The sequence below is a fragment of the Xenopus tropicalis genome, chromosome 8 (genome assembly GCF_000004195.4).
Source record: "Xenopus tropicalis strain Nigerian chromosome 8, UCB_Xtro_10.0, whole genome shotgun sequence".
Taxonomy (NCBI): domain Eukaryota; kingdom Metazoa; phylum Chordata; class Amphibia; order Anura; family Pipidae; genus Xenopus; species Xenopus tropicalis.
The window spans coordinates 35,639,610-35,664,114 of record NC_030684.2 but is presented as its reverse complement, the minus strand read 5'-3'; the positions used below and the strand labels follow the sequence as shown (position 1 = coordinate 35,664,114).

The 24,505-nt window shown below is 48.0% G+C and overlaps 1 protein-coding gene across 1 annotated transcript; it reads right to left on the bottom strand.

Moving 5' to 3' along the window:
* Nucleotides 1–8,876: 8,876 nt before the first annotated feature.
* On the bottom strand, nt 8,877–10,098 carry LOC116407054 (protein kinase C delta type-like). The gene is made up of 3 exons (XM_031892356.1): nt 9,946–10,098; nt 9,413–9,541; nt 8,877–9,087 (listed from the first exon to the last, which is right to left on the bottom strand). Exons 1-3 carry the CDS (start codon nt 10,069–10,071, stop codon nt 8,959–8,961), a joined length of 384 nt encoding a protein of 127 aa, XP_031748216.1. The 5' UTR covers nt 10,072–10,098; the 3' UTR covers nt 8,877–8,958.
* Nucleotides 10,099–24,505: the final 14,407 nt, after the last annotated feature.

Genomic DNA, 24,505 nt, shown 5'->3' with positions numbered 1-24,505 from the left:
GGGGATGGGAAAGGGCCCGATGTTGTGGGCCAGTGGAAAGGGCCGATGTTGTGGGCTGGAGGAAAGGGCCGATGTTTTGGACTGGAAAAGGGCCGATGTTGTGGGCCGGAGGAAAGGCCCGATGTTGTGGGCCGGTGAAAAGGGCTGATGTTGTGGGCCGGTGGAAAGGGCCGATGTTGTGGGCCGGTGGAAAGGGCCGATGTTGTGGGCCGGTGGAAAGGGCCGATGTTGTGGGCCGTGGAAAGGCCGATGTTGGGGGCCTGAGGAAAGGGCCGATGTTTTGGGCCGTGAAAAGGGCTCGATGTTGTGGGCCGGTGGAAGGCCGATGTTGTGGCGGTGGAAAGGGCCGATGTTGTGGGCCGGTGGAAAGGGCCGATGTTGTGGGCGTGGAAAGGGCCGAAGGTGTGGGCCGGTGGAAAGGGCCGATGTTGTGGGCGCGTGAAAGGGCCGATGTTGTGGGCCCGTGGAAAGGGCCGATGTTGTGGGCCGGTGGAAAGGGCCGATGTTGTAGCCGGTGGAAAGGGCCCGATGTTGTGGGCCAGGAAAGGGCCCGATGTTGTGGGCTGGAGGAAAGGGCCGATGTTTTGGGACTGAGAAAGGGCCGATGTTGTGGGCCGGAGGAATGGGCTGATGTTGTGGGCCGGTGAAAAAGCTCGATGTTGTGGGCCGGTGGAAAGGGCCGATGTTGTGGGCCGGTGGAAAGGGCCGATGTTGTGGGCCGGTGAAAGGGCCGATGTTGTGGGCCGGTGGAAAGGGCCGATGTTGGGGGCCTGAGGAAAGGGCCGATGTTTTGGGCCGGTGAAAAGGGCTCGATGTTGTGGGCCGGTGGAAAGGGCCGATGTTGTGGGCCGGTGGAAAGGGCCGATGTTGTGGGCCGGTGAAAGGGCCGATGTTGTGGCCCGGTGGAAAGGGCCGATGTTGTGGGCCCGTGGAAAGGGCCGATGTTGTGGGCCGGGGAAAGGGCCCGATGTTGTGGGCCCAGTGGAAAAGGGCCGATGTTGTGGGCCGGTGGAAAGGCCGATGTTGTGGGCCACGGAAAGGGCCCGATGTTGTGTGGCTGGAGAAAAGGGCCGATGTTGTGGGCCGGTGGAAGGGCCGATGTTGTGGGCGGAGGAAAGGGCCGATGTTGTGGGCCGGAGGAAAGGGCCGATGTTGTGGGCCGGTGAAAAGGGCCCGATGTTGTGGGCCAGCGAAAGGGCCGATGTTGTGGGCCGGTGAAAGGGCTCAATGTTGTGGGCCGGTGGAAAGGGCCGATGTTGTGGGCTGGAAGAAAGGGCCGATGTTGTGGGCCTGAGGAAAGGGCCGATGTGTGGGCCGGAGGAAAGGGCCCGATGTTGTGGCCGGTGGAAAGGGCCCGATGTTGTGGGCTGGAGGAAAGGGCCGATGTTGTGGGCCTGAGGAAAGGGCCGATGTTGTGGGCCGGAGGATGGGCCGATGTTGTGGGCCGGTGGAAAGGACCGATGTTGTTGGGCCGGTGGAAAGGCCCGATGTTGTGGGCCGGTGGAAAGGGCCCGATGTTGTGGGCCGGTGGAAAGGGCCCGATGTTGTGGGCTGGAGGAAAGGGCCGATGTTGTGGGCCGGAGAATGGCCCGATGTTGTGGGCCGGTGGAAAGGGCCGATGTTGTTGGCTGGTGGAAAGGGCCCGATGTTGTGGGCCGGTGGAAAGGGCCGATGTTGTGGGCCGGTGGAAAGGGCCGATGTTGTGGGCTGGAAGAAAGGGCCGATGTTGTGGGCCGGTGGAAAGGGCCGATGTTGTGGGCCGGTGGAAAGGGCCGATGTTGTGGGCCGGTGGAAACATCGGCCCTTTCCTCCGGCCCACAACATCGGCCCTTTCCTCCGGCCCACAACATCGAGCCCTTTTCACCGGCCACAACATCGGCCCCTTTCCACCGGCCAAAAACATCGGGCCCTTTCCATCGGCCCACAACATCGGGCCCATCCACCGGCCCACAACATCGGGCCCTTTCCTCCGGCCCACAACATCGGCCCTTTCCTCAGGCCCACAACATCGGCCCTTTCCTCCAGCCCACAACATCGGCCCTTTCCACCGGCCCACAACATCGGCCCTTTCCACCGGCCCACAATATCGGCCCTTTCCACCGGCCCACAACATCGGCCCTTTCCTCCGGCCCACAACATCGGCCCTTTCCTCCGGCCCACAACATCGGCCCTTTCCTCCGGCCCACAACATCGGCCCTTTCCTCCGGCCCACAACATCGGCCCTTTCCTCCGGCCACAACATCAGGCCCTTTCCACCGCCCACAACATCGGCCCTTTCCTCCGGCCCACAACATCGGCCCTTTCCACCGGCCCACAACATCTGCCCTTTCCACCGGGCCACAACATCGGCCCTTTCCACCGGCCCACAACATCGGCCCTTTCCACCGGCCCACAACATCGGCCCTTTCCTCCGGCCACAACATCGGCCCTTTCCTCCGGCCCACAACATCGGCCTTTCCTCCAGCCCACAACATCGGCCCTTTCCACCGGCCCACAACATCAGGCCCTTTCCACCGGCCCACAACATCGGCCCTTTCCTCCGGCCCACAACATCGGCCCTTTCCACCGGACCACAACATCTGCCCTTTCCACCGGCCCACAACATCGGCCCTTTCCACCGGCCCACAACATCGGCCCTTTCCTCAGGCCCTCAACATCGGCCCTTTCTTCCAGCCCACAACATCGAGCCCTTTCCACCGGTCCACAACATTGGCCCTTTCCACCGGCCCACAACATTGGCCCTTTTCACCAGCCCACAACATCGGGCCCTTTCCTCTGGCCCACAATATCGGCCCTTTCCTCAGGGCCACAACATCGGCCCTTTCCTCCAGCCCACAACATCGGGCCCTTTTCACCGGCCCACAACATTGTTGTGGGCTGGAGGAAAGGGCCGATGTTGTGGGCCGGAGGAAAGGGCTGATGTTGTGGGCTGGTGGAAAGGGCCGATGTTGTGGGCCGGAGGAAAGGGCTGATGTTGTGGGCTGGTGGAAAGGGCCCGATGTTGTGGGCCGGTGGAAAGGGCCGATGTTGTGGGCTGGTGGAAAGGGCCCGATGTTGTGGGCTGGTGAAAAGGGCCAATGTTGTGGGCTGGTGAAAAGGGCCCGATGTTGTGGGCTGGAAGAAAGGGCCGATGTTGAGGGCCTGAGGAAAGGGTCGATGTTGTGGGCCGGTGAAAAGGGCCCGATGTTGTGGGCCGGTGGAAAGGGCTGATGTTGTGGGCCGGTGGAAAGGGCCGATGTTGTGGGCCGGAGGAAAGTGCCGATGTTGTGGGCCGGAGGAAAGGGCCGATGTTGTGGGCTGGAAGAAAGGGCCGATGTTGTGGGCCGGTGAAAAGGGCCCGATGTTGTGGGCCGGTGAAAAGGGCCGATGTTGTGGGCCGGAGGAAAGGGCCGATGTTGTGGGCCGGAGGAAAGGGCCGATGTTGTGGGCCGGAGGAAAGGGCCGATGTTGTGGGCCGGAGGAAAGGGTCGATGTTGTGGGCCGGTGAAAAGGGCCCGATGTTGTGGGCCGGTGGAAAGGGCCGATGTTGTGGGCCGGAGGAAAGGGCCGATGTTGTGGGCCGGTGAAAAGGGCTCAATGTTGTGGGCCGGTGGAAAGGGCCTGATGTTGTGGGCCAGTGAAAAGGGCCAATGTTGTGGGCCGGAGGAAAGGGCCGATGTTGTGGGCCTGAGGAAAGGGCCGATGTTGTGGGCCAGTGAAAAGGGCCAATGTTGTGGGCCGGAGGAAAGGGCCGATGTTGTGGGCCGGAGGAAAGGGCCGATGTTGTGGGCCTGAGGAAAGGGCCGATGTTGTGGGCCGGAGGAAATGGGCCCGATGTTGTGGGCCGGTGGAAAGCGTCGATGTTGTTGGCCGGTGGAAAGGGCCGATGTTGTGGGCTGGAGGAAAGGGCCGATGTTGTGGGCCTGAGGAAAGGGCCCGATGTTGTGGGCCAGTGAAAAGGGCTCTATGTTGTGGGCCGGTGGAAAGGGCCGATGTTGTGGGCCGGAGAAAAGGGCCGATGTTGTGGGCCGGAGGAAAGGGCCGATGTTGTGGGCCGGAAGAAAGGGCCGATGTTGTGGGCCGGAGGAAAGGGCCCGATGTTGTGGGCCGGAGGAAAGGGCCGATGTTGTGGGCCGGAAGAAAGGGCCGATGTTGTGGGCCGGAGGAAAGTGCCGATGTTGTGGGCCGGAGGAAAGGGCCCGATGTTGTGGGCCGGAGGAAAGGGCCGATGTTGTGGGCCGGAGGAAAGGGCCGATGTTGTGGGCCGGAGGAAAGGGCCCGATGTTGTGGGCCGGAGGAAAGGGCCGATGTTGTGGGCCGGAGGAAAGGGCCCGATGTGGGCCGGAGGAAAGGGCCGATGTTGTGGGCCGGAGGAAAGGGCCCGATGTTGTGGGCCGGAGGAAAGTGCCGATGTTGAGGGCCGGAGGAAAGTGCCGATGTTGTGGGCCGGAGGAAAGTGCCGATGTTGTGGGCTGGAAGAAAGGGCCGATGTTGTGGGCTGGAAGAAAGGGCCGATGTTGTGGGCCGGAAGAAAGGGCCCGATGTTGTGGGCCGGAGGAAAGGGCCGATGTTGTGGGCTGGAGGAAAGGGCCCGATGTTGTGGGCCGGAGGAAAGTGCCGATGTTGTGGGCTGGAAGAAAGGGCCGATGTTGTGGGCTGGAAGAAAGGGCCGATGTTGTGGGCCGGAGGAAAGGGCCCGATGTTGTGGGCCGGAGGAAAGGGCCCGATGTTGTGGGCCGATGTTGTGGGCCGGTGGAAAGGGCCAATGTTGTGGGCTGGAGGAAAGGGCCGATGTTGTGGGCCGGAGGAAAGGGCCGATGTTGTGGGCCGGAGAAAAGGGTCCGATGTTGTGGGCCGGTGGAAAGGGCCGATGTTGTGGGCTGGAGGAAAGGGCCGATGTTGTGGGCCGGAGGAAAGGGCCCGATGTTGTGGGCCGGTGGAAAGGGCCGATGTCGTGGGCCGGAGGAAAGGGCCGATGTTGTGGGCCGGAGGAAAGTGCCGATGTTGTGGGCCGGAGGAAAGGGCCGATGTTGTGGGCCGGAAGAAAGGGCCGATGTTGTGGGCCGGAGGAAAGTGCCAATGTTGTGGGCCGGAGGAAAGGGCCGATGTTGTGGGCCGGAGGAAAGGGCCGATGTTGTGGGCCTGAGGAAAGGGCCGATGTTGTGGGCCGGAGGAAAGGGCCCGATGTTGTGGGCCGGTGGAAAGGGCCTGATGTTGTGGGCCAGTGAAAAGGGCCAATGTTGTGGGCCGGAGGAAAGGGCCGATGTTGTGGGCCGGAGGAAAGGGCCGATGTTGTGGGCCAGTGAAAAGGGCCAATGTTGTGGGCCGGAGGAAAGGGCCGATGTTGTGGGCCTGAGGAAAGGGCCGATGTTTTGGGCCGGTGGAAAGGGCCGATGTTGTGGGCCGGAGGAAAGGGCCGATGTTGTGGGCCTGAGGAAAGGGCCGATGTTGTGGGCCGGAGGAATGGGCCCGATGTTGTGGGCCGGTGGAAAGGGCCGATGTTGTTGGCCGGTGGAAAGGGCCGATGTTGTGGGCTGGAGGAAAGGGCCGATGTTGTGGGCCTGAGGAAAGGGCCCGATGTTGTGGGCCAGTGAAAAGGGCTCGATGTTGTGGGCCGGTGGAAAGGGCCAATGTTGTGGGCTGGAGGAAAGGGCCGATGTTGTGGGCCGGAGGAAAGGGCCGATGTTGTGGGCTGGAGGAAAGGGCCCGATGTTGTGGGCCGGTGGAAAGGGCCGATGTTGTGGGCTGGAGGAAAGGGCCGATGTTGTGGGCTGGAGGAAAGGGCCCGATGTTGTGGGCCGGTTGAAAGGGCCCGATGTTGTGGGCCGGTGGAAAGGGCCGATGTTTTGGGCCGGAAGAAAGGGCCGATGTTGTGGGCTGGAAGAAAGGGCCGATGTTGTGGGCCGGAGGAAAGGGCCGATGTTGTGGGCCGGAGGAAAGGGCCCGATGTTGTGGGCCGGAGGAAAGGGCCCGATGTTGTGGGCCGATGTTGTGGGCCGGTGGAACGGGCCAATGTTGTTGGCTGGAGGAAAGGGCCGATGTTGTGGGCCGGAGGAAAGGGCCCGATGTTGTGGGCCGGTGGAAAGGGCCGATGTTGTGGGCTGGAGGAAAGGGCCGATGTTGTGGGCCGGAGGAAAGGGCCCGATGTTGTGGGCCGGTGGAAAGGGCCGATGTTGTGGGCTGGAGGAAAGGGCCGATGTTGTGGGCCGGAGGAAAGGGCCCGATGTTGTGGGCCGGTGGAAAGGGCCCGATGTTGTGGGCCGGTGGAAAGGGCCGATGTTGTGGACCGGTGGAAAGGGCCGATGTTGTGGACCGGTGGAAAGGGCCGATGTTGTGGGCCGGTGGAAAGGGCCGATGTTGTGGGCCTGAGGAAAGGGCCCGATGTTGTGGGCCTGAGGAAAGGGCCCGATGTTGTGGGCCGGAGGAAAGGGCCGATGTTGTGGGCCGGAGGAAAGGGCCGATGTTGTGGGCCTGAGGAAAGGGCCGATGTTGTGGGCCTGACGAAGGGGCCTGAGGTGGGCCGGATGAAAGGGCCGATGTTGTGGGCCTGAGGAAAGGGCCCGATGTTGTGGGCCTGAGGAAAGGGCCGATGTTGTGGGCCGGAGGAAAGGGCCGATGTTGTGGGCCTGAGGAAGGGGCCCGATGTTGTGGGCCTGAGGAAAGGGCCGATGTTGTGGGCCGGAGGAATGGGCCCGATGTTGTGGGCCGGTGGAAAGCGCCGATGTTGTTGGCCAGTGGAAAGGGCCGATGTTGTGGGCTGGAGGAAAGGGCCGATGTTGTGGGCCTGAGGAAAGGGCCCGATGTTGTGGGCCAGTGAAAAGGGCTCGATGTTGTGGGCCGGTGGAAAGGGCCGATGTTGTGGGCCGGAGGAAAGCGCCGATGTTGTGGGCCGGAGGAAAGGGCTGATGTTGTGGGCCGGAAGAAAGGGCCGATGTTGTGGGCCGGAGGAAAGTGCCGATGTTGTGGGCCGGAAGAAAGGGCCGATGTTGTGGGCCGGAGGAAAGGGCCGATGTTGTGGGCCGGAGGAAAGGGCCGATGTTGTGGACCGGTGGAAAGGGCCGATGTTCTGGGCTGGAAGAAAGGGCCGATGTTGTGGGCTGGAAGAAAGGGCCGATGTTGTGGGCCGGAGGAAAGGGCCCGATGTTGTGGGCCGGAGGAAAGGGCCGATGTTGTGGGCCGGAGGAAAGGGCCGATGTTGTGGGCCGGAGGAAAGGGCCCGATGTTGTGGGCCGGTTGAAAGGGCCCAATGTTGTGGGCCGGTGGAAAGGGCCGATGTTGTGGACCGGTGGAAAGGGCCGATGTTGTGGACCGGTGGAAAGGGCCGATGTTGTGGGCCGGTGGAAAGGCCTGATGTTGTGGGCCTGAGGAAAGGGCCCGATGTTGTGGGCCTGAGGAAAGGGCCCGATGTTGTGGGCCGGAGGAAAGGGCCGATGTTGTGGGCCGGAGGAAAGGGCCGATGTTGTGGGCCTGAGGAAAGGGCCGATGTTGTGGGCCTGAGGAAGGGGCCTGAGGTGGGCCGGATGAAAGGGCCGATGTTGTGGGCCTGAGGAAAGGGCCGATATTGTGGGCCTGAGGAAAGGGCCGATGTTGTGGGCCTGAGGAAAGGGCCGATGTTGTGGGCCTGAGGAAAGGGCCGATGTTGTGGGCCTGAGGAAGGGGCCCGATGTTGTGGGCCTGAGGAAAGGGCCGATGTTGTGGGCCTGAGGAAGGGGCCCGATGTTGTGGGCCGGTGGAAAGGGCCGATGTCGTGGGCCTGAGGAAAGGGCCGATGTTGTGGGCCTGAGGAAAGGGCCGATGTTGTGGGCCTGAGGAAGGGGCCCGATGTTGTGGGCCTGAGGAAAGGGCCGATGTTGTGGGCCTGAGGAAAGGGCCGATGTTGTGGGCCTGAGGAAGGGGCCCGATGTTGTGGGCCTGAGGAAAGGGCCGATGTTGTGGGCCTGAGGAAAGGGCCGATGTCGTGGGCCTGAGAAAAGGGCCGATGTTGTGGGCCGGAGGAAAGGGCCGATGTCGTGGGCCTGAGGAAAGGGCCGATGTCGTGGCCCTGAGGAAGGGGCCTGATGTGGGCCGGAAGAAAGGGCCGATGTCGTGGCCCTGAGGAAGGGGCCTGATGTGGGTCGGAAGAAAGGGCCGATGTTGTGGGCCTGAGAAAAGGGCCGATGTTGTGGGCCGGAGGAAAGGGCCGATGTTGGGGGCCGGAGGAAAGGGCCGATGTTGTGGGCCTGAGGAAAGGGCCGATGTTGTGGGCCTGAGGAAAGGGCCGATGTCGTGGCCCTGAGGAAGGGGCCTGATGTGGGTCGGAAGAAAGGGCCGATGTTGTGGGCCTGAGAAAAGGGCCGATGTTGTGGGCCGGAGGAAAGGGCCGATGTTGTGGGCCTGAGGAAAGGCCCGATGTTGTGGGCCTGAGGAAAGGGCTGATGTTGTGGCCCTGAGGAAGGGGCCTGATGTGGGCCGGAAGAAAGGGCCGATGTTGTGGGCCTGAGAAAAGGGCCGATGTTGTGGGCCTGAGCAAAGGGCCGATGTTGTTGGCCTGAGGAAGGGGCCTGATGTGGGCCGGAAGAAAGGGCCGATGTTGTGGGCCGGAAGAAAGGGCCGATGTTGTGGGCCTGAGGAAAGGGCCAATGTTGTGGGCCGGAGGAAAGGGCCGATGTTGGGGGCCAGAGGAAGGGGCCTGATGTTGTGGGCCTGAGGAAAGGGCCGATGTTGTGGGCCGGAGGAAAGGGCCGATGTTGGGGGCCGGAGGAAGGGGCCTGATGTTGTGGGCCTGAGGAAAGGGCCGATGTTGTGGGCCTGAGGAAAGGGCCGATGTTGTGGGCCTGAGGAAAGGGTCGATGTTGTGGGCCTGAGGAAAGGGCCGATGTTGTGGGCCTGAGGAAAGGGCCGATGTTGTGGGCCTGAGGAAAGGGTCGATGTTGTGGGCCTGAGGAAAGGGCCTGATGTGGGCCGGAGGAAAGGGCTGATGTTGTGGGCAGATGTTTATGCTTACCAGCTGGAGTTGACGTATGAGAATTCCTGGAGAACCATTGGATCATCAGGTGGAACTTCGCTCTCGGGGTTCTCCAAGAATGGCAGTGGCCCTGTATATGTTGCCTTCAAATCCTCTGGTGAAAACTGCAGGATAGAGAAAGAATTAAATACATTTATCTGTTTCTTGTATAATAACATCTGTTTATATGGGATCTTACATTATTTAGCAGCTGCATTTCCTGAATGTAAATATAAAGGAAAAACTGAATTTGGCTTACAGAATATTGCAGCTTGGGAAAACATTAGCTGCCCCCTATAAAAGCTGTAGGATAGACTCCCACGGAGTATGCCTTGTTCTAACTACTGAATGGCAGTAATGTAGTAATTAAAGCCTTAGGGTAAGGGACAAAGAGTAAAGGCTCTGGGAGTTTGGGATCTGTAGGAGCGGGAGCTGCAGTCTTGTACTTACTCCTTCCGGCTTAAAAGGCGAAGGCACCTTCAGGCTCTCCAGTTCTGCCCACTTGATGGATCTGAAGAAGGGGTGGCTCCTAATGTCTCCTGTTGTGCCGAGACGCTTCTCCGGATCCTTCTCTAGCAGCTAAAGGCCCAGACAACAGTTTCATATTAAGAAAATCAGACAACATACATGGCAGTACATCACAAAGGCCCACAAAAGGGTTAATTCTCTCCTATGTACTATACTGATATTGCTTTAAAAACAATTCAAGTTCTATTAAAGCTTATTTTATTTTTAAAAATAAGCATTTGGGCTGTTTAACCCATTATGTGTTGGCTAACCCAAAATCAATGGAGACATAAGTCATGTTTGCTCTTTTGCATTTGGTCAGGTAATAAAGCTACAGCCTTACAGTTACCTTGCTGTGGGGCCATCAATATCCAAGACAGCAAATAAACATTCACTCCAGTTCCCACTCTGACTGCCCCATAACAAGAATATTTTGGCTTTCCTATAAACATCGCTGTATCTGTGCTTATACCCACCTCGTTCAGAAGTCTCCTGGCGTCTCTGCTAAGCCCTTTTGCATAGCGGGGCTTGGTACTGGTTACTAAATATGCCAGATAGTTCATGCCAGATAGATCATCGAATGGTAATTGACCAGTAGCCATCAGGCACAGGATGATCCCGAACGCCCACCAGTCAACTCCTGCATCATATGGATCCCTCATAAACAGCTAGAAAAGCAAGAGCAAATCATTTACTAAATTGGAACATGTTCCTACTTCATCTTACAATTAACCATTTCCATGCCATCTTTAGAACAGCAGTCTTGATGTTATCCGTATTGCGCATTTTAGTTACAGTTAATAAGTAATACAAATGAACTGACTCCCAGCAGTATTCATAGTGCACTTTTCAAATCCCACCTGCTCCTGCTCAATTCTAAACCTGTTTCAGAAGAAACTGTCTGTGAGATTGATTTTTACCCTTATGTTCCAGTTCTCCCAGGAATAAATACACTTTAGATGTAACGGCAAGAGTCACCCATCCCCTATACTAAGCTAAGGTGGAAAGGTTTAGTGCTGTTCCCTTAGGCAATGCTAGTGACTGTGGGTTGTTACTTTGGGCTAAAGCTAGAGAATGTGCCCCCCTTAGGTGAGGATAGGGGGAATTAAATAAAGGCACACAGGGTGGATTTCAGGGTGGGTTCTTCAGTCGGTGCAATAGCACCTGAAATCAGGCCCTGACACCTGCCATTGAGTTGCATGGGATATGCCATAAAGCAGCCTAGTGCACATTTTTTAGGCGGAAGTGCTAGTGCTTAGGCATATCCCAGTTAGTGTTATGACTGTAAGGAGGTAAGAAATTGACTAATTGGAGGCTATTGGCCACTGCACTTTAGCAATTTAGTGGCTACACGCAGTTTTGAATATAATTAGTAGAACTATACAGTTATGAATATAATATCTATAAAATGTATACCATATACCCATATACACTGCAAGGCAAATGTCAATAAAACCTTTTAGCAACTTCCTGACATATTGGCCTCCTACATACACCCCTGAGGCTGTAAGTTGCTTTGGTGGCTCTCAGGGGTAGGTCAGGGCACATCTCACTATTCCCATTAGTAACTGTGTAAGAACTGAATTTCTCACCTCTGGAGCCCGGTATTTAAAGTTTCCAACGACGGCCTTCAGCTTCATTCCCTTGGAAACATCCTCTGCTACCAGTCCAAAGTCCACGATCTTGATGTGGCCATCTTTGCTTATTAAAATGTTATCAGGCTTTAAATCCCTGGAAGACAATGGTTACTAATATTGTTATCTAATATAGGGTAGGAAAGTAAAGGGTGAGAGGGAAGGGAGTACAGGAAGAGGAAAGGCAACACAAAATGAGGAGTAAGAGAATATTATATACAGGGCTCTCTTGATCCAACACAAAAATGTGTATTTGTGTGTCTGTTTTTATGGTATCACCAACAACCCCTTCACTACTATGATGCTTTTCAGATTCATTGCACAATATTTATTTACTGTATATACTTTATCTCTCCTCTATCTGTCTCTATATTGCCTATAAACTCCCCTTTTCCTAAGTGCACTCCCTCCACTCCATGCATTATTACTCCCCAATAAGGAATATTCACATTATCCAAGATCTTGCACCCCACATTTTAGTCTTTCCTTCATTATGGTTTAGCATCTCTCTGGATATAAGTGACTTATTTAAGCGGATGTTCTGATGCATTTGTTCATGTTAGCTCACCATTATTGCATAAGATAATGTACCAGAGCAGTTTGCATCCAATGTGCATTATGTTTTGTTTTATGCACCTGTAGCGGGATGTGAATAAAGGGGCACAAGACTTACATATCACTATATTATACAGTGCAGGGGGAAGCAGACACACAGCGGGATTTACTTACTCTGGGGTCAGAGCAGAGATAGAGCAATATTACTTACCGATGTACAATCCCTCTGCTGTGAAGGAACTGGAGGCCTACTACCAGTTCTGCTGAAAAAAAGCTGTAAAAAATATGAACATATGTATTAACCATCATATTTACCTTTACTACAACGGTTCATTTATTAAAGACCCCCCCAAGGTGATACACATACCCAGATGACTGTGCAGTTTGGTCAAAATGAGCCCAATTACCTGATGAAATCTGGGTACATGTGGCCAACTTTAAACTCTAGACAGAATTGTAACAGACACTATCTGACGACAAGTTCCTTTCTAAACTGACAGCATTACTTTTTTATTTTATAAAAATGTTTTTACCAATCCAAAAGCTTTAGCAGAAGTTAACTTAAGTCCCTGTTTGTGGTACAAAAACCATTTGTATTCCCTCTATTACAAATTTTGCAAAGAGGATAATATTATGGACAGGGGCACCATTTCTGCAACTGTACAGGGGCCTTGTGGTAGACACCTGTCTGGATTTAGTAAAGTTGAAGGGGCCCAAACACTAACTGGATGGGGCTGTGTATCTCTGCTATTGAATAACACACATCCAGGGTCTTATTTATCAGACAAATTCTGCCCAGTTTATTTAACCCATAGCAGCCAACCTCTGAACTGGCAAAATGCCCATAATTGTTAAATAAGCTCCACAGTCCTTTGCAGACTGCACTGAATCATGCCCTCCATATTGACTCCTATATTAGTATTTAATTAATACAGTGGTGGAGGCAGTTTAATCTGGATTTGCATGCTATTCTGCTGGACTCAAAGTAGATATTTTGGAACTAGCCATTAGGGTGAACTTAATGCACCTTTCAGCCTTGTGCAACTGTAACCTGACTGATATCGGTCTCTGAACCATCTCCCTCTATTGCAGTTTGTATGTTACTTACATTACCGTCTCCATCCCGAGTTTCTCCTTACTGTGTATCAGATCCCAAAGGCTGGTCTTGCTCTCACACTCCATCACCAGATAGGCATGCAGCTGGTTATACAGATAAATGAAAAGAGCATAAAAATGAGTAATGTTGAGTCCTGTAAGATCATCATTCTATTCAGTCTCATTGTTAGATGAACAACAGCACCATAGGTATAGAAGTAGCAGCACCCCATTACTGCATAAAAATGCACAGGGATTTGCTGGGCTGGGACACACGTACAAGTGTGATTGGCTATAGTAGCAGAATAAGGTATGTCCCACTAAACAAAGTTAAACAAAGGCATAGTAACATTGGCACTATATTGTACCTGTGATTGAAAGGCTGCAAGCCCCTTGCAGAGAAAGGGACACTCTCCGGTGATTTTGAGTGTTTGAGCTTCTGCCTTTATCCGCTTTTGGTCATAAGGGTTGTCTTTCTTCTTAATGATCTTCAAAGCAACATGCTTCGTTGTCTTGGTTAATGATGCCAACATTACCTGAGAAAGGCAGAAGGAAGAGAGAAGTGATTAGAAGGTCCAGTTGGAAACACTGGGATCCCAGGAAATGGTTTGGGGAGCACTTGAAGAATGGGTTATCCCTGAAAAGTTCATTGGAATGGAAAACAATAAGTGATTGGCAGTAGTAATGCGAGTAGCAATTGAAATACCATGAATCAGACACAGGAGCCCATTGCTGTCAGACACAAGGAAGCATCGTACACCTGCTATTGGTGCAAGTAGGGGTGCCGAATAGAGGCTACCCATATTCCACACCCAACCTACCCTGCGTGAATACAGAGCTGCTCTGGAGACCAAAACCTGTGCCTACAGTGTAGGCCTGCACCACTTTTTTGCACTTAGTAAATGAGCCCCATGAAATCAAACAAGGCTTTACTGTACACATAGGAAGCTAACACAAAACAAGGGGTTACAGTAGCTGGGATCTTGTCTTTGCAAAAAAAACAGGCCAAAATGAAATAGCAACCCTGGGAAGCTGATCACTTACCTTGCCGAAAGATCCAGCCCCAAGTTCCATGTGGAAACTGTAGTTCGAAATGACATGAGGATTGGGTCTTTCAGCTTCAACACGTTGCTTCTTCAGATCCTGTTCTTCCTCTGGGAAAGATAAATTTGATTAATATACCATATTGCTGGGATACACTGGATATCTGAACTTTCCGGCCTTTACCTAGAATTAATATTACCCAGCTTTATACTGAATTTCCAAGAATTTGCAATGAGTTTAGATACCTTAGATGCAGGAAAATGATTTAATTACATATTGCAAAGTTATCTGGACAAATCCTAAATTTACAGATTTTGATTGATTGCCGTGGGTTACTGCCCAGGTGTAAATTTGCCCAGTGTTAATAAATAAGTGTCATTTAAAAAGAAAGTTTATCTGTTTGTTGGTCTATGTGTAATTTATGTGTTTGGACACAGTAAGACCAAATGCAACAAAACATATTAAGTACCATCCTCCCTCATCCATGTGGACAACAAAAAGGATTTTTGGGATAAAAAAAAAACATTGGCACCCAGAGTCACGTGTTATTTTGTGTTATTATGTTACTTGTGATATGTTATCCATATTATGTTCCACCCACCTTGTGAAATCTGAGGAATAAAATACCAATAAAGCCTACAATGGGATATTTAATGGACAATTGTTACAGTTATTTTATGTTCAGCCTGCTTCTCCTTACCTTCTGCTGGTTCCCCATCATTGCTGCAGCTTCTCTCTCTTTTCTTGCTTTTGTCTTCCTCTATCACAGACTGGCTCTTTATTTGGCCGATATCTTCCTCTGTTCCAATGTTCTGCCCAATTCTTAATCTTTTAGAGCTAGATTCTGTCTCACTGCTCTCTTCATCAACTTCTCTTTTCCTCTTCTGCAGGTTGATATGAGGACTTCTGTTGGCAAATTCCTCCTTTTCACTTACAGAAGTGCTCTCTTCTTTCTCCTGCTGAGATCCTTTATCCATAGATGGTAAAATGATCTCAAAAAAACTCAAAAATTCAAAAAAATCTTGCTTCTCTAGGGAGACGCTTGGCAGCACTTCAGTCTCTGAAGCTACTCTGTCTAGAGTGACACATTTCCAACTGCCAAAACCCAACTGTCACTGTACATGACAATATGCTATACTAACTTGGTGCAATATCCACTTGACCCCATTTAAATGGACATTATCAAATACGTCTCTCATCTGAAACATTTTAGTGGGGCTTTTCTTATAAGAACAATTAATAATGCACAATATTTAATAACCATTTTCCTTCAAAACATTAACTAGAAGAAGATGCCCCTTGGTGCCTATTGTCAGCTGCATGGGGTCAATAAGTAAAGACTAAATCTGGCTGCATTTGAGCCAAGGTAAGATGTGCTTGTCAGATCATTCCATGTGATAATCTGCTGAATATTAAAGCAATATGGCCACGCAATTGGATGGCAGACCGTACTGATCCAGAAAACTAAGCAGAAAAGTTAACCTATGGATTTGCACATCAATCAAACTGTGAAAAAAATCCCTGTATGTATAACTTGCTTAACTGGACTGGGTAATTTCCAATGGCTATTTCACCAACGCTGCACATAAAGGGTAACCCTAACATGCAGTCATGCTGGTAGATCCACTGGAGACCAAATGCGATTTCCCTAAGACACCATTTAGTGTGAGACTACAAGCCCTACACTAATTGGCACATCAACTTTATACCTTTTTAAAGTAAAGTGTTTAATTAGACAACAAGACACTGAAAATAATTTTAATTATTACTATTACAATAAATAAAAGTACCATTCCAAATGTTCCTGTCAGTGTTATGTACTTGTCTGTTAGTTTAAAGTTGCCAAAGGAGTACATACAGTATCTGTAAAATGCCGGAATTAAAGCCTCCTAATACTGCTCAGCATTATGCTTTGTGTCTTTGAATGACTATAATTTATTATGCTGTGTAAAACGAAATTTGCCGAAAAAGCAGTGTATAAAGCTGTGTAAAATAAATGGCAAATTTTGCTACCAAACAGCAGATTTGATGCAGTTATTTTACGGAAGTGTGGCAAATTTTTCTGGTGCTTTTTACATGGAATAATAAATGGACCCCTAAGCGGCGGATTTATGATTGCTTGACCCTAAAGAGTCATTGTATCTGACCCCTGTTAATTTCTTAAACCACTGTATTCTACACTGATCTGTTATTGCTTTGTAAAAGAATGAAAATTGAATAGCTGCCTCCCCAAAAAGCCTTTCCACTGGCAATATGGGGAATCTCCGGTGGGAAGACCTATGTATGTAAGTTTCCCTTTTTTACCAGTTGAAATGCTTTTTCGGGAGATTATTATGCATCCAACAGTATCATAGCTTGTGCTGTTAAGTGTAATTCTGAACACATTTTGTGTTTTTGTTTTGAATGGATACCATGTATCACTCAAAGATCAGATGACATTTCCAAATGGGTCATTTATCGATCTTTGGGCAAAGTGCAAATGCAAAAATAATCAGACACTAAGGTAGACAATAGAATGGTGTGCAAAATGTTGAACTTCAGGACTGGATGTAGGAGTAGGGGGTAGTAGGGGGTAGTATGGGGAGGCATTTACCTAGGATGCAAAAAAAGTAGTGTGCTTGACACAAACCTCATGTAACTACATACCCCTAGATCAGCTATAATTCCACATCCCTGACTGGCTGAGGGAGCAGAGATGTTACAAGTGGGTGGGTGGGGGGGCATTTCTGCTTGTCAACTTTCCTTGTCAACTAGCTCCCCCCACTCATCACCTTACTTTGTGGAGGGTAAGGGGTGCTCATGGGCTGCGGCTTTCCTAGGGCTTCCCCCTTTTGTATATTATAAAAGATATTGTAAATGTTCTGTTATGCACAAAAAAGCACAGACTGTATGCTGCTGGAAGTGTACCTAGTATCAGACCCACTATCTTTGATGCAGATCCTGTACGAATATATATAATTTAAATGAAGCAGATTTTATTCTAAGGGGCTGATGTATCAAAAATTCGAGATACTAGAAAAAACGTGGCGAAAAATGCAAATACTTGAATATTTAAATACTCTCAAAAACCATGAATAGTTGGTATTTATTAAGGGTGAAGACATACAGGGCGACTAGTAGCAGCTACTGTACTTGTTGTGGCTACTAAAAAAGACAATGCTGATTATTTACTGATAATTGTCCCTACTTGTGTTTTAGCAGAGGCAATTCTCAGTATTGTCTATGGGAGGGTATTTTCTAGAATTTAGTAGCCTTGAAAAAGTAGCTGCTACTAGTAGCCCAGTGTGTCTTACCCCTAAAGGAAAAAATCCACAAGAAAAAAACTCAGTAAGTAAAAGCTGGCGAGGCTCAACAGAAGTCAATTGGAATTGTCTTGACAACTTTATTTCATTTTCAATTTATTTATTTTATTTATTAAGACATTCTAGTTCTTTAGCCTCATTAAAAAATGAATGGTACAATGAGGTTCTCACCACCGTACAACTTTTTTTTTTCTGAGACGAAATGCATATAGGAATATTCTGTCGCAGTTTTTAAAATAAGCCAGCATTCAAGGAGAAATAAATATGAATATGAAGATGAATATGCCCATAAGTTAATGCTCAAAAAGTCATTATATATTAAAGAAAGAACATGAAAATGAAAAGGTTTTGTAAGTAGGTTTTTTTTGCGACAAAACACAGCCAGGACTATTCAGAGTCTGACTTCTTTTTTTTTTTTAATACAGTACAGGTATGGGATCCTCTATACGGAAAGCCGTTATCCAGAAAGTTCTAAATTACAGAAAGGCCATCTCTATTATAATCAAATAATTCAAATTTTTAAATATGAGTTTCTCTGTAATAATAAAACAGTACCTTGTACTTGATCCCAACTAAGATATAATTACCCCTTATTGGGGCAGAACAGTCCTATTGGGTTTATTTAATGGTTAAATGATTCCCTTTTCTCTGTAATAATAAAACAGTACCTGTACTTGATCCCAACTAGGATATAATTAATCTTTATTGGAGGAAAAACATTAGGTTTATTTAATGTTTAAATGATTTTTTAGCAGATGGAAAATATGGTGATCCAAAAGGAAAGATACGCTATCCGGAAAACCCCAGGTCCATTTCCCAGTTCCCTTTTCTCTGTAATAATAAAACAGTACCTTGTACTTGATCCCATCTAGGATATAATGAATCCCATTAGGTTTATTTAATGTTTAAATGGCGAGCCAACAGGAAATATCCGCTATCTGGAAAACCCCAAGTCCCGAGCATTCTGTATAACAGGTCCCATCTCAAACCTGTCCTTGAGATAGTTGTCACTATTTTTTTTACATAATAACATTTTTTGCTTAATCTGCCTGAGGTGTGTGTGTATATATATAATCCACAGTGGTCACAGACACATAACAAATCCAAGTTAAGAAATTCTCCTCTTGAAATATGCCATATATTGGTTTATTGGTTTTATTTCCTTGGGGTAACAATCATGTATTTTTGCTAAATTAGCAATCATGTTGTGTTTGAGGAAGCCCTATTTAAATGTTATCTATATGCCACCTCATTCTAGTTTTGATCTTCCTGTTTGCCAGTAGTCCACAAGGGCAGGTTATTAAGCATATGATGTTATTGAATAAAAAGTAATTTCTTGTTGTTTTTCCTGTACCCTGCGTATGTGGAATCCCCCTGGCCTTGGCAAGTTGGATATTTATAGCATTATATCTAGACTGGAGAAATTACGTTTAAGGGGGAATATGAACACTACACTTAATCATAACTCAGTCTAAAAGTACTGGAGGAATAAAATAGGATTTCTTCTTATCCATACTTCCCCATGGAGAAGAGATGCAATGCCAAAGGATTTCATGCTTTAATACTTATGAATTCAAAAGAATAAATACGTTTAAATTTTAGGATATACTGTAGGTAAAATATGGTTATATGCATTTTATTACATATACTTAATGATACACTATTGTCTAATCCAGCTTATCAGTTGGCAAAACATACAGTATAAGTCATGAGAATGATTCAGAATGGATAAGGTTGGATATATACAGTGGCTTGCAAAAGTATTCGGCCCCCTTGAACTTTTCCCCATTTTGTCACATTACAGCCACAAACATGAATCAATTTTATTGGAATTCCACGTGAAAGACCAATACAAAGTGGCATACACGTGAGAAGTGGAACGAAAATCATACATGATTCCAAACATTTTTTACAAATAAATAACTGCAAAGTGGGGTGTGCGTAATTATTCAGCCCCCTTTGGTCTGAGTGCAGTCAGTTGCCCATAGACATTGCCTGATGAGTGCTAATGACTAAATAGAGTGCACCTGTGTGTAATCTAATGTCAGTACAAATACAGCTGCTCTGTGACGGCTTCAGAGGTTGTCTAAGAGAATATTGGGAGCAACAACACCATGAAGTCCAAAGAACACACCAGACAGGTCAGGGATAAAGTTATTGAGAAATTTAAAGCAGGCTTAGGCTACAAAAAGATTTCCAAAGCCTTGAACATCCCACGGAGCACTGTTCAAGCGATCATTCAGAAATGGAAGGAGTATGGCACAACTGTAAACCTACCAAGACAAGGCCGTCCACCTAAACTCACAGGCCGAACAAGGAGAGCGCTGATCAGAAATGCAGCCAAGAGGCCCATGGTGACTCTGGGGGAGCTGCAGAGATCTACAGCTCAGGTGGGGGAATCTGTCCATAGGACAACTATTAGTCGTGCACTGCACAAAGTTGGCCTTTATGGAAGAGTGGCCAGAAGAAAGCCATTGTTAACAGAAAGCCATAAGAAGTCCCGTTTGCAGTTTGCCACAAGCCATGTGGGGGACACAGCAAACATGTGGAAGAAGGTGCTCTGGTCAGATGAGACCAAAATGGAACTTTTTGGCCAAAATGCAAAACGCTATGTGTGGCGGAAAACTAACACTGCACATCACTCTGAACACACCATCCCCACTGTCACAAATGGGGGGGCAGCATCATGCTCTGGGGGTGCTTCTCTTCAGCAGGGACAGGGAAGCTGGTCAGAGTTGATGGGAAGATGGATGGAGCCAAATACAGGGCAATCTTGGAAGAAAACCTCTCGGAGTCTGCAAAAGACTTGAGACTGGGGCAGAGGTTCACCTTCCAGCAGGACAACGACCCTAAACATAAAGCCAGGGCAACAATGGAATGGTTTAAAACAAAACATATCCATGTGTTAGAATGGCCCAGTCAAAGTCCAGATCTAAATCCAATCGAGAATCTGTGGCAAGATCTGAAAACTGCTGTTCACAAACGCTGTCCAATCTAAAAATTGATTAATGTTTGTGGCTGTAATGTGACAAAATGGGGAAAAGTTCAAGGGGGCCGAATACTTTTGCAAGCCACTGTATATATTCAATGTATCATGTGCTGAGAATGGCCAGTGCTGGATTTCTGATGAAGGTGCTCATAGGCCGTCCCAATTCACTGCCCCCCCCCCCAACCAGGATCCTGCGCGCCCCTAAATTTATGCCGCCCTAGGCCTGGGCCTTTGTGGCCTCACCACAGATCTGAGCCTGAGAATGGCAGAAGGCAGACTTCGGAGTCTGATAAAGACACAACACTATTGAATTTTTCTATATAAGAAACTTGGCTACTTTTATTTGTTTGTTTACATAATATGTATTAGTCTGAGGTTCATTCTCCAATCTCTCAATGACTTTTATAAGTTTAGGTCTTGCCATTCTGCATATATTATAGATACATGCAGTAATATATTCCCTTTTCCAACTGACTACCAAAATACATAAGGTTTATCTTCAACTTTATTGTGCAAAAAATGAAATATTTTTTTAAATCCTTGTGATGGACTGATATGAAATACATGTTTAATGAACAGACATAGGATATATAAACATGAATTTATCTGAGTTCAATTATATTGCAAAGAATGAATTAGGACAAAAATAACGTGAAGATACTTTTTGTAGTTAAGCTAATATTCACATGCTATAAAAGTGCTCAGTCGCTGAAGAGAAGGCCAGATGAAGGAGATTGAGGCATTTATGAATGCAGTGCCCTGTGCAAAGTACAATTTTTCAGACACAAAAAGCAAATGCAGTGTTTATTTCCAGAATTCCAGCATAAATGTGGCTATGTGGGGAGCTGCACCCACTGCAATAGCACAGTTGTGGCTTTCAGAGCAGGTCACTGTGTCACTTCCATTTTATGGCATTAAAAGGGCATTAGAATGTGATTCTTTTGGAGTACATCCGCTGTGCCCAGTGATGCAAGCCTCTGGGGAAATCACCACCACATTCAGGGTGGAGGTAGATCCGGTGTTGCCCAGTGTCAATAGGCTCAGGTATGCACAATTCTGCAGAAGAGGAGTGATATGCTGGTGCCTGGCACAACTACACTGCTTTTATTAATGACCCTTTCAGTTTGAGCTGCCCAACTCCTTGGTGGAATATATAAATTGAAATATAATATATATGAAATCATTCCTGTGCTCCTAAAAATTGTTCCTACTATACTAGTACTTGCTGAATTAGACCTTTAATAGGAAAATGATCAAGGCACTCTTTTATCTGGAAGCGTCTCATGTTGATGTATTCCAACATAGCTGGTATTCCTTCTTCCAATCATGTGGGAATTGTTTTTGCTATAGAATTGCTCATACTAGTGTCCAGTATTTGCTTCCTCCATATCCATCTAGTACTTCATGAGCAAGATTAAACAATTTTATTTTAATCTTTGTGCTTTCATGGGCTTTGGCAACAATAAACTGCTATGCTCAATAACATTTTGTGACTATGAGCAGTGGTGTGACTGGGGAATTACGGCCCTGATGTAAGTTTTGCAACCCACTATTCTGTTTAAAATTGCTGCAGACACAAAATAATCTGTTCAATCATTCTACCCCCCGTGTCACCAGTATTTGCCCCATATTTCCCTAGGGCCTTTATCCCACTTATATAATTATATATTTTAATGGGGAAAAGGAATTTGTTGTACCCACGGACCCCAGCTACACCCCCTATACTGTTACTGAAACAGTAAGCATGTCACTTTGGGCCCGATTCACTAAAGCGCGATAAAACGTGCGCTATTTATAGCGTGCGATAAAAATTTTATCACGTCTTAGTTTTCGCAACTTTTCGCACGATTCACTATAAGCATACTTGCGCTATTTTACTCGCGGTATTTCATGCGATATTTTTGTCGCGATAAATAGCGTGCGCTGTATTTTTCGCATGCACGCTATTTATCGCATGCGCTAATTGTCGCAACATTACGTACGCGACAATCGGCAGCATAAAACTGGCAACATTTTGCCCTGGGAGAGCACAGAGTGCTAGAGAGGTGCTGTATAAATGTTTATTTGCAAAAAAACCCCCCAAAAAACAATAAAAAAATAAGTAAGAAAAAAAAGAAGTGCTAGAGTTAACACACTCGGCAGAAAATACGCTACGTACTAATTAACGCAAGTTGTTGCCCGCGACTATTATTTTTTGAAGCCTTTGTCAATTTTTGGATGTGCTGGGAAGTTTCGCGTGGGGAATTTTTTTATGCGTTTTGCCATTGGCGGGTTGTTTTGCGAAACGCATGAAAAAATTTGCTGCGGAAAAATTCGCCGCACATCCAAAAATTCACTGCTAATCCATGCCTGGCGAAACATTTCATCACTTGTAGCGGCATATAAATAGTCGCGCAAATAAACGCACGCCATGTTAGCCATACAAGCCAATACTTTCGTAAAAAATTACTGTATTAAAAATGACCATTTCCCTGCAAACTGGCGGCTGCGTCACTCTAGGGGAAACACAGACTTGAATAAATAGCACTGCAAAGTCCATATTTTATTGGCAAAAGCTCATTTACTGTACTTTTCTATAATTATTATACCTAGTAATGTATTTTGTGCGACTAAAGATTTACTGCTATTGTACTGTATATTTTGGCGACAACATATTCACCGCTATTATACTGTTTATTTTGGTGACAACATATTCACCGCTATAGTACTGTATATTTTGGCGACTAAATTTTTACCACTATTTACTGTACTTTTAAATTTTTCGCCTGCCTGTAGTAAGTGTTAATTATCGCATAGACCAATGCAATATTTAGCGCGCCTAAGTTATAGTGAATCATGTGATCGTATACTTTCCAGCGCGGAAATTAACGCATGCGTTAAAACTAGCGCGAAAAATACCGTATGCGAAAATGGTGACTTAACGCACGCCATAATACTATGGTGAATCGCGCGCTAATTATCGCGACTTATTTAACGCAAAAAAGCGTGCGATCATTTTTATCACACTTTAGTGAATCAGGCCCTTTGTATTTGTTCGAAACTACCATCAGATTTTATTTGAAACTTGATTTCACTACAAAAGCCTCATGGCTGGGTTGATGAATTATCCTAACACAAACTCACTTGGTAATTTAAAATAAAGCAAGTTTTGCTCTCAGTTAAGGGAGATTTCCCTGACGTGTCCTTTTATCTTTATGTGCGTTAATAAACTGTTTTTTTTTTTTAAAGCACCATCAGCAATAAAAAATGAAAAGCACGGATTCCAAGATAAGCACATTCTGCATTAACATTTGAAAAGGAATAAAGGAATAAAAGAATATAAACTCAGCCACACATGCCCCAGCCCACCTATAACCCCTGCTAATGCCCCATAATAAGTAGTTTTAGGATATAGTAACGTCAGGGTATTTTGACTACCAATGTTCTCAGCAGTCCATGCCATAGGTATATAGATGACAAATTATTATTATGGTGAAAAACAGACCAATTGAGTAATTTCCTTCTTTTTGATGACAATGCCTTCCATTCCACACTTTTCGGATTCATTTTCTTATTATGTATTTAAAGAGCAAAGGTAAATAGGTGAATATAGCAGCATTCAGGAACTGATAACAATGTGACATTTCAGGAATACGGAATTTACTATGTAAGTTTTATTTACTTTTATTCTGGCAGAATAAAGGTGTATAGTTTAATCAAACAGCGTCAAATAAAAAAACAATAACAGCGTGACCAGGAAAGCAGTTTTTACCCTGTCGGTAGGTTTATCCCTTAGTATTGATTCCTATGGACGTCTACAGAGTCGTATCATTTAGTTGCGGTGACTGTGTAAACAAGAACAACTGAATCAATTTTTTAGTCATAAGCAAAACGACACATTCAGGGAAGTAATCACCATTACAGCCCTTTGGGCATATAATTCAAGAGAGGATTTAGAAGGGAAGTGTAGGGCACTGGTATTAAATCTTTACACCACTTAACAATAGATCCAACAGGGCTCGGTAGTAAATATCTCAATTAAACCAAGTAGTAAACTGTGGTGTTCATACAAAGCATTAGGGCTCTGGCACACGGGGAGATTAGTCGCCCTCGACAAATCTCCCTGTTCACGGGCGACTAATCTCCCCGAGTTGCCATCAGTTGCCTTCACACTGGCGACAATGTAAGTCGCCGATGGGATGGCACACGCGGCGGCATGATTTCGGCAAATTGCCGAAAATGCCTCACGAGGCAACTTTGGCGATTTGCCGAAATCGCCTCCGCAGCGTGTGCCATCCCACCGGCGACTTACATTGTCGCTGGTGGGATGGCAATTCGGGGAGATTAGTCACCCGCGAACAGGGAGATTTGTCGCGGGCGACTAATCTCCCCGTGTGCCAGAGCCCTTATACTGCTCAGTTATGTAGCCAGTACACAA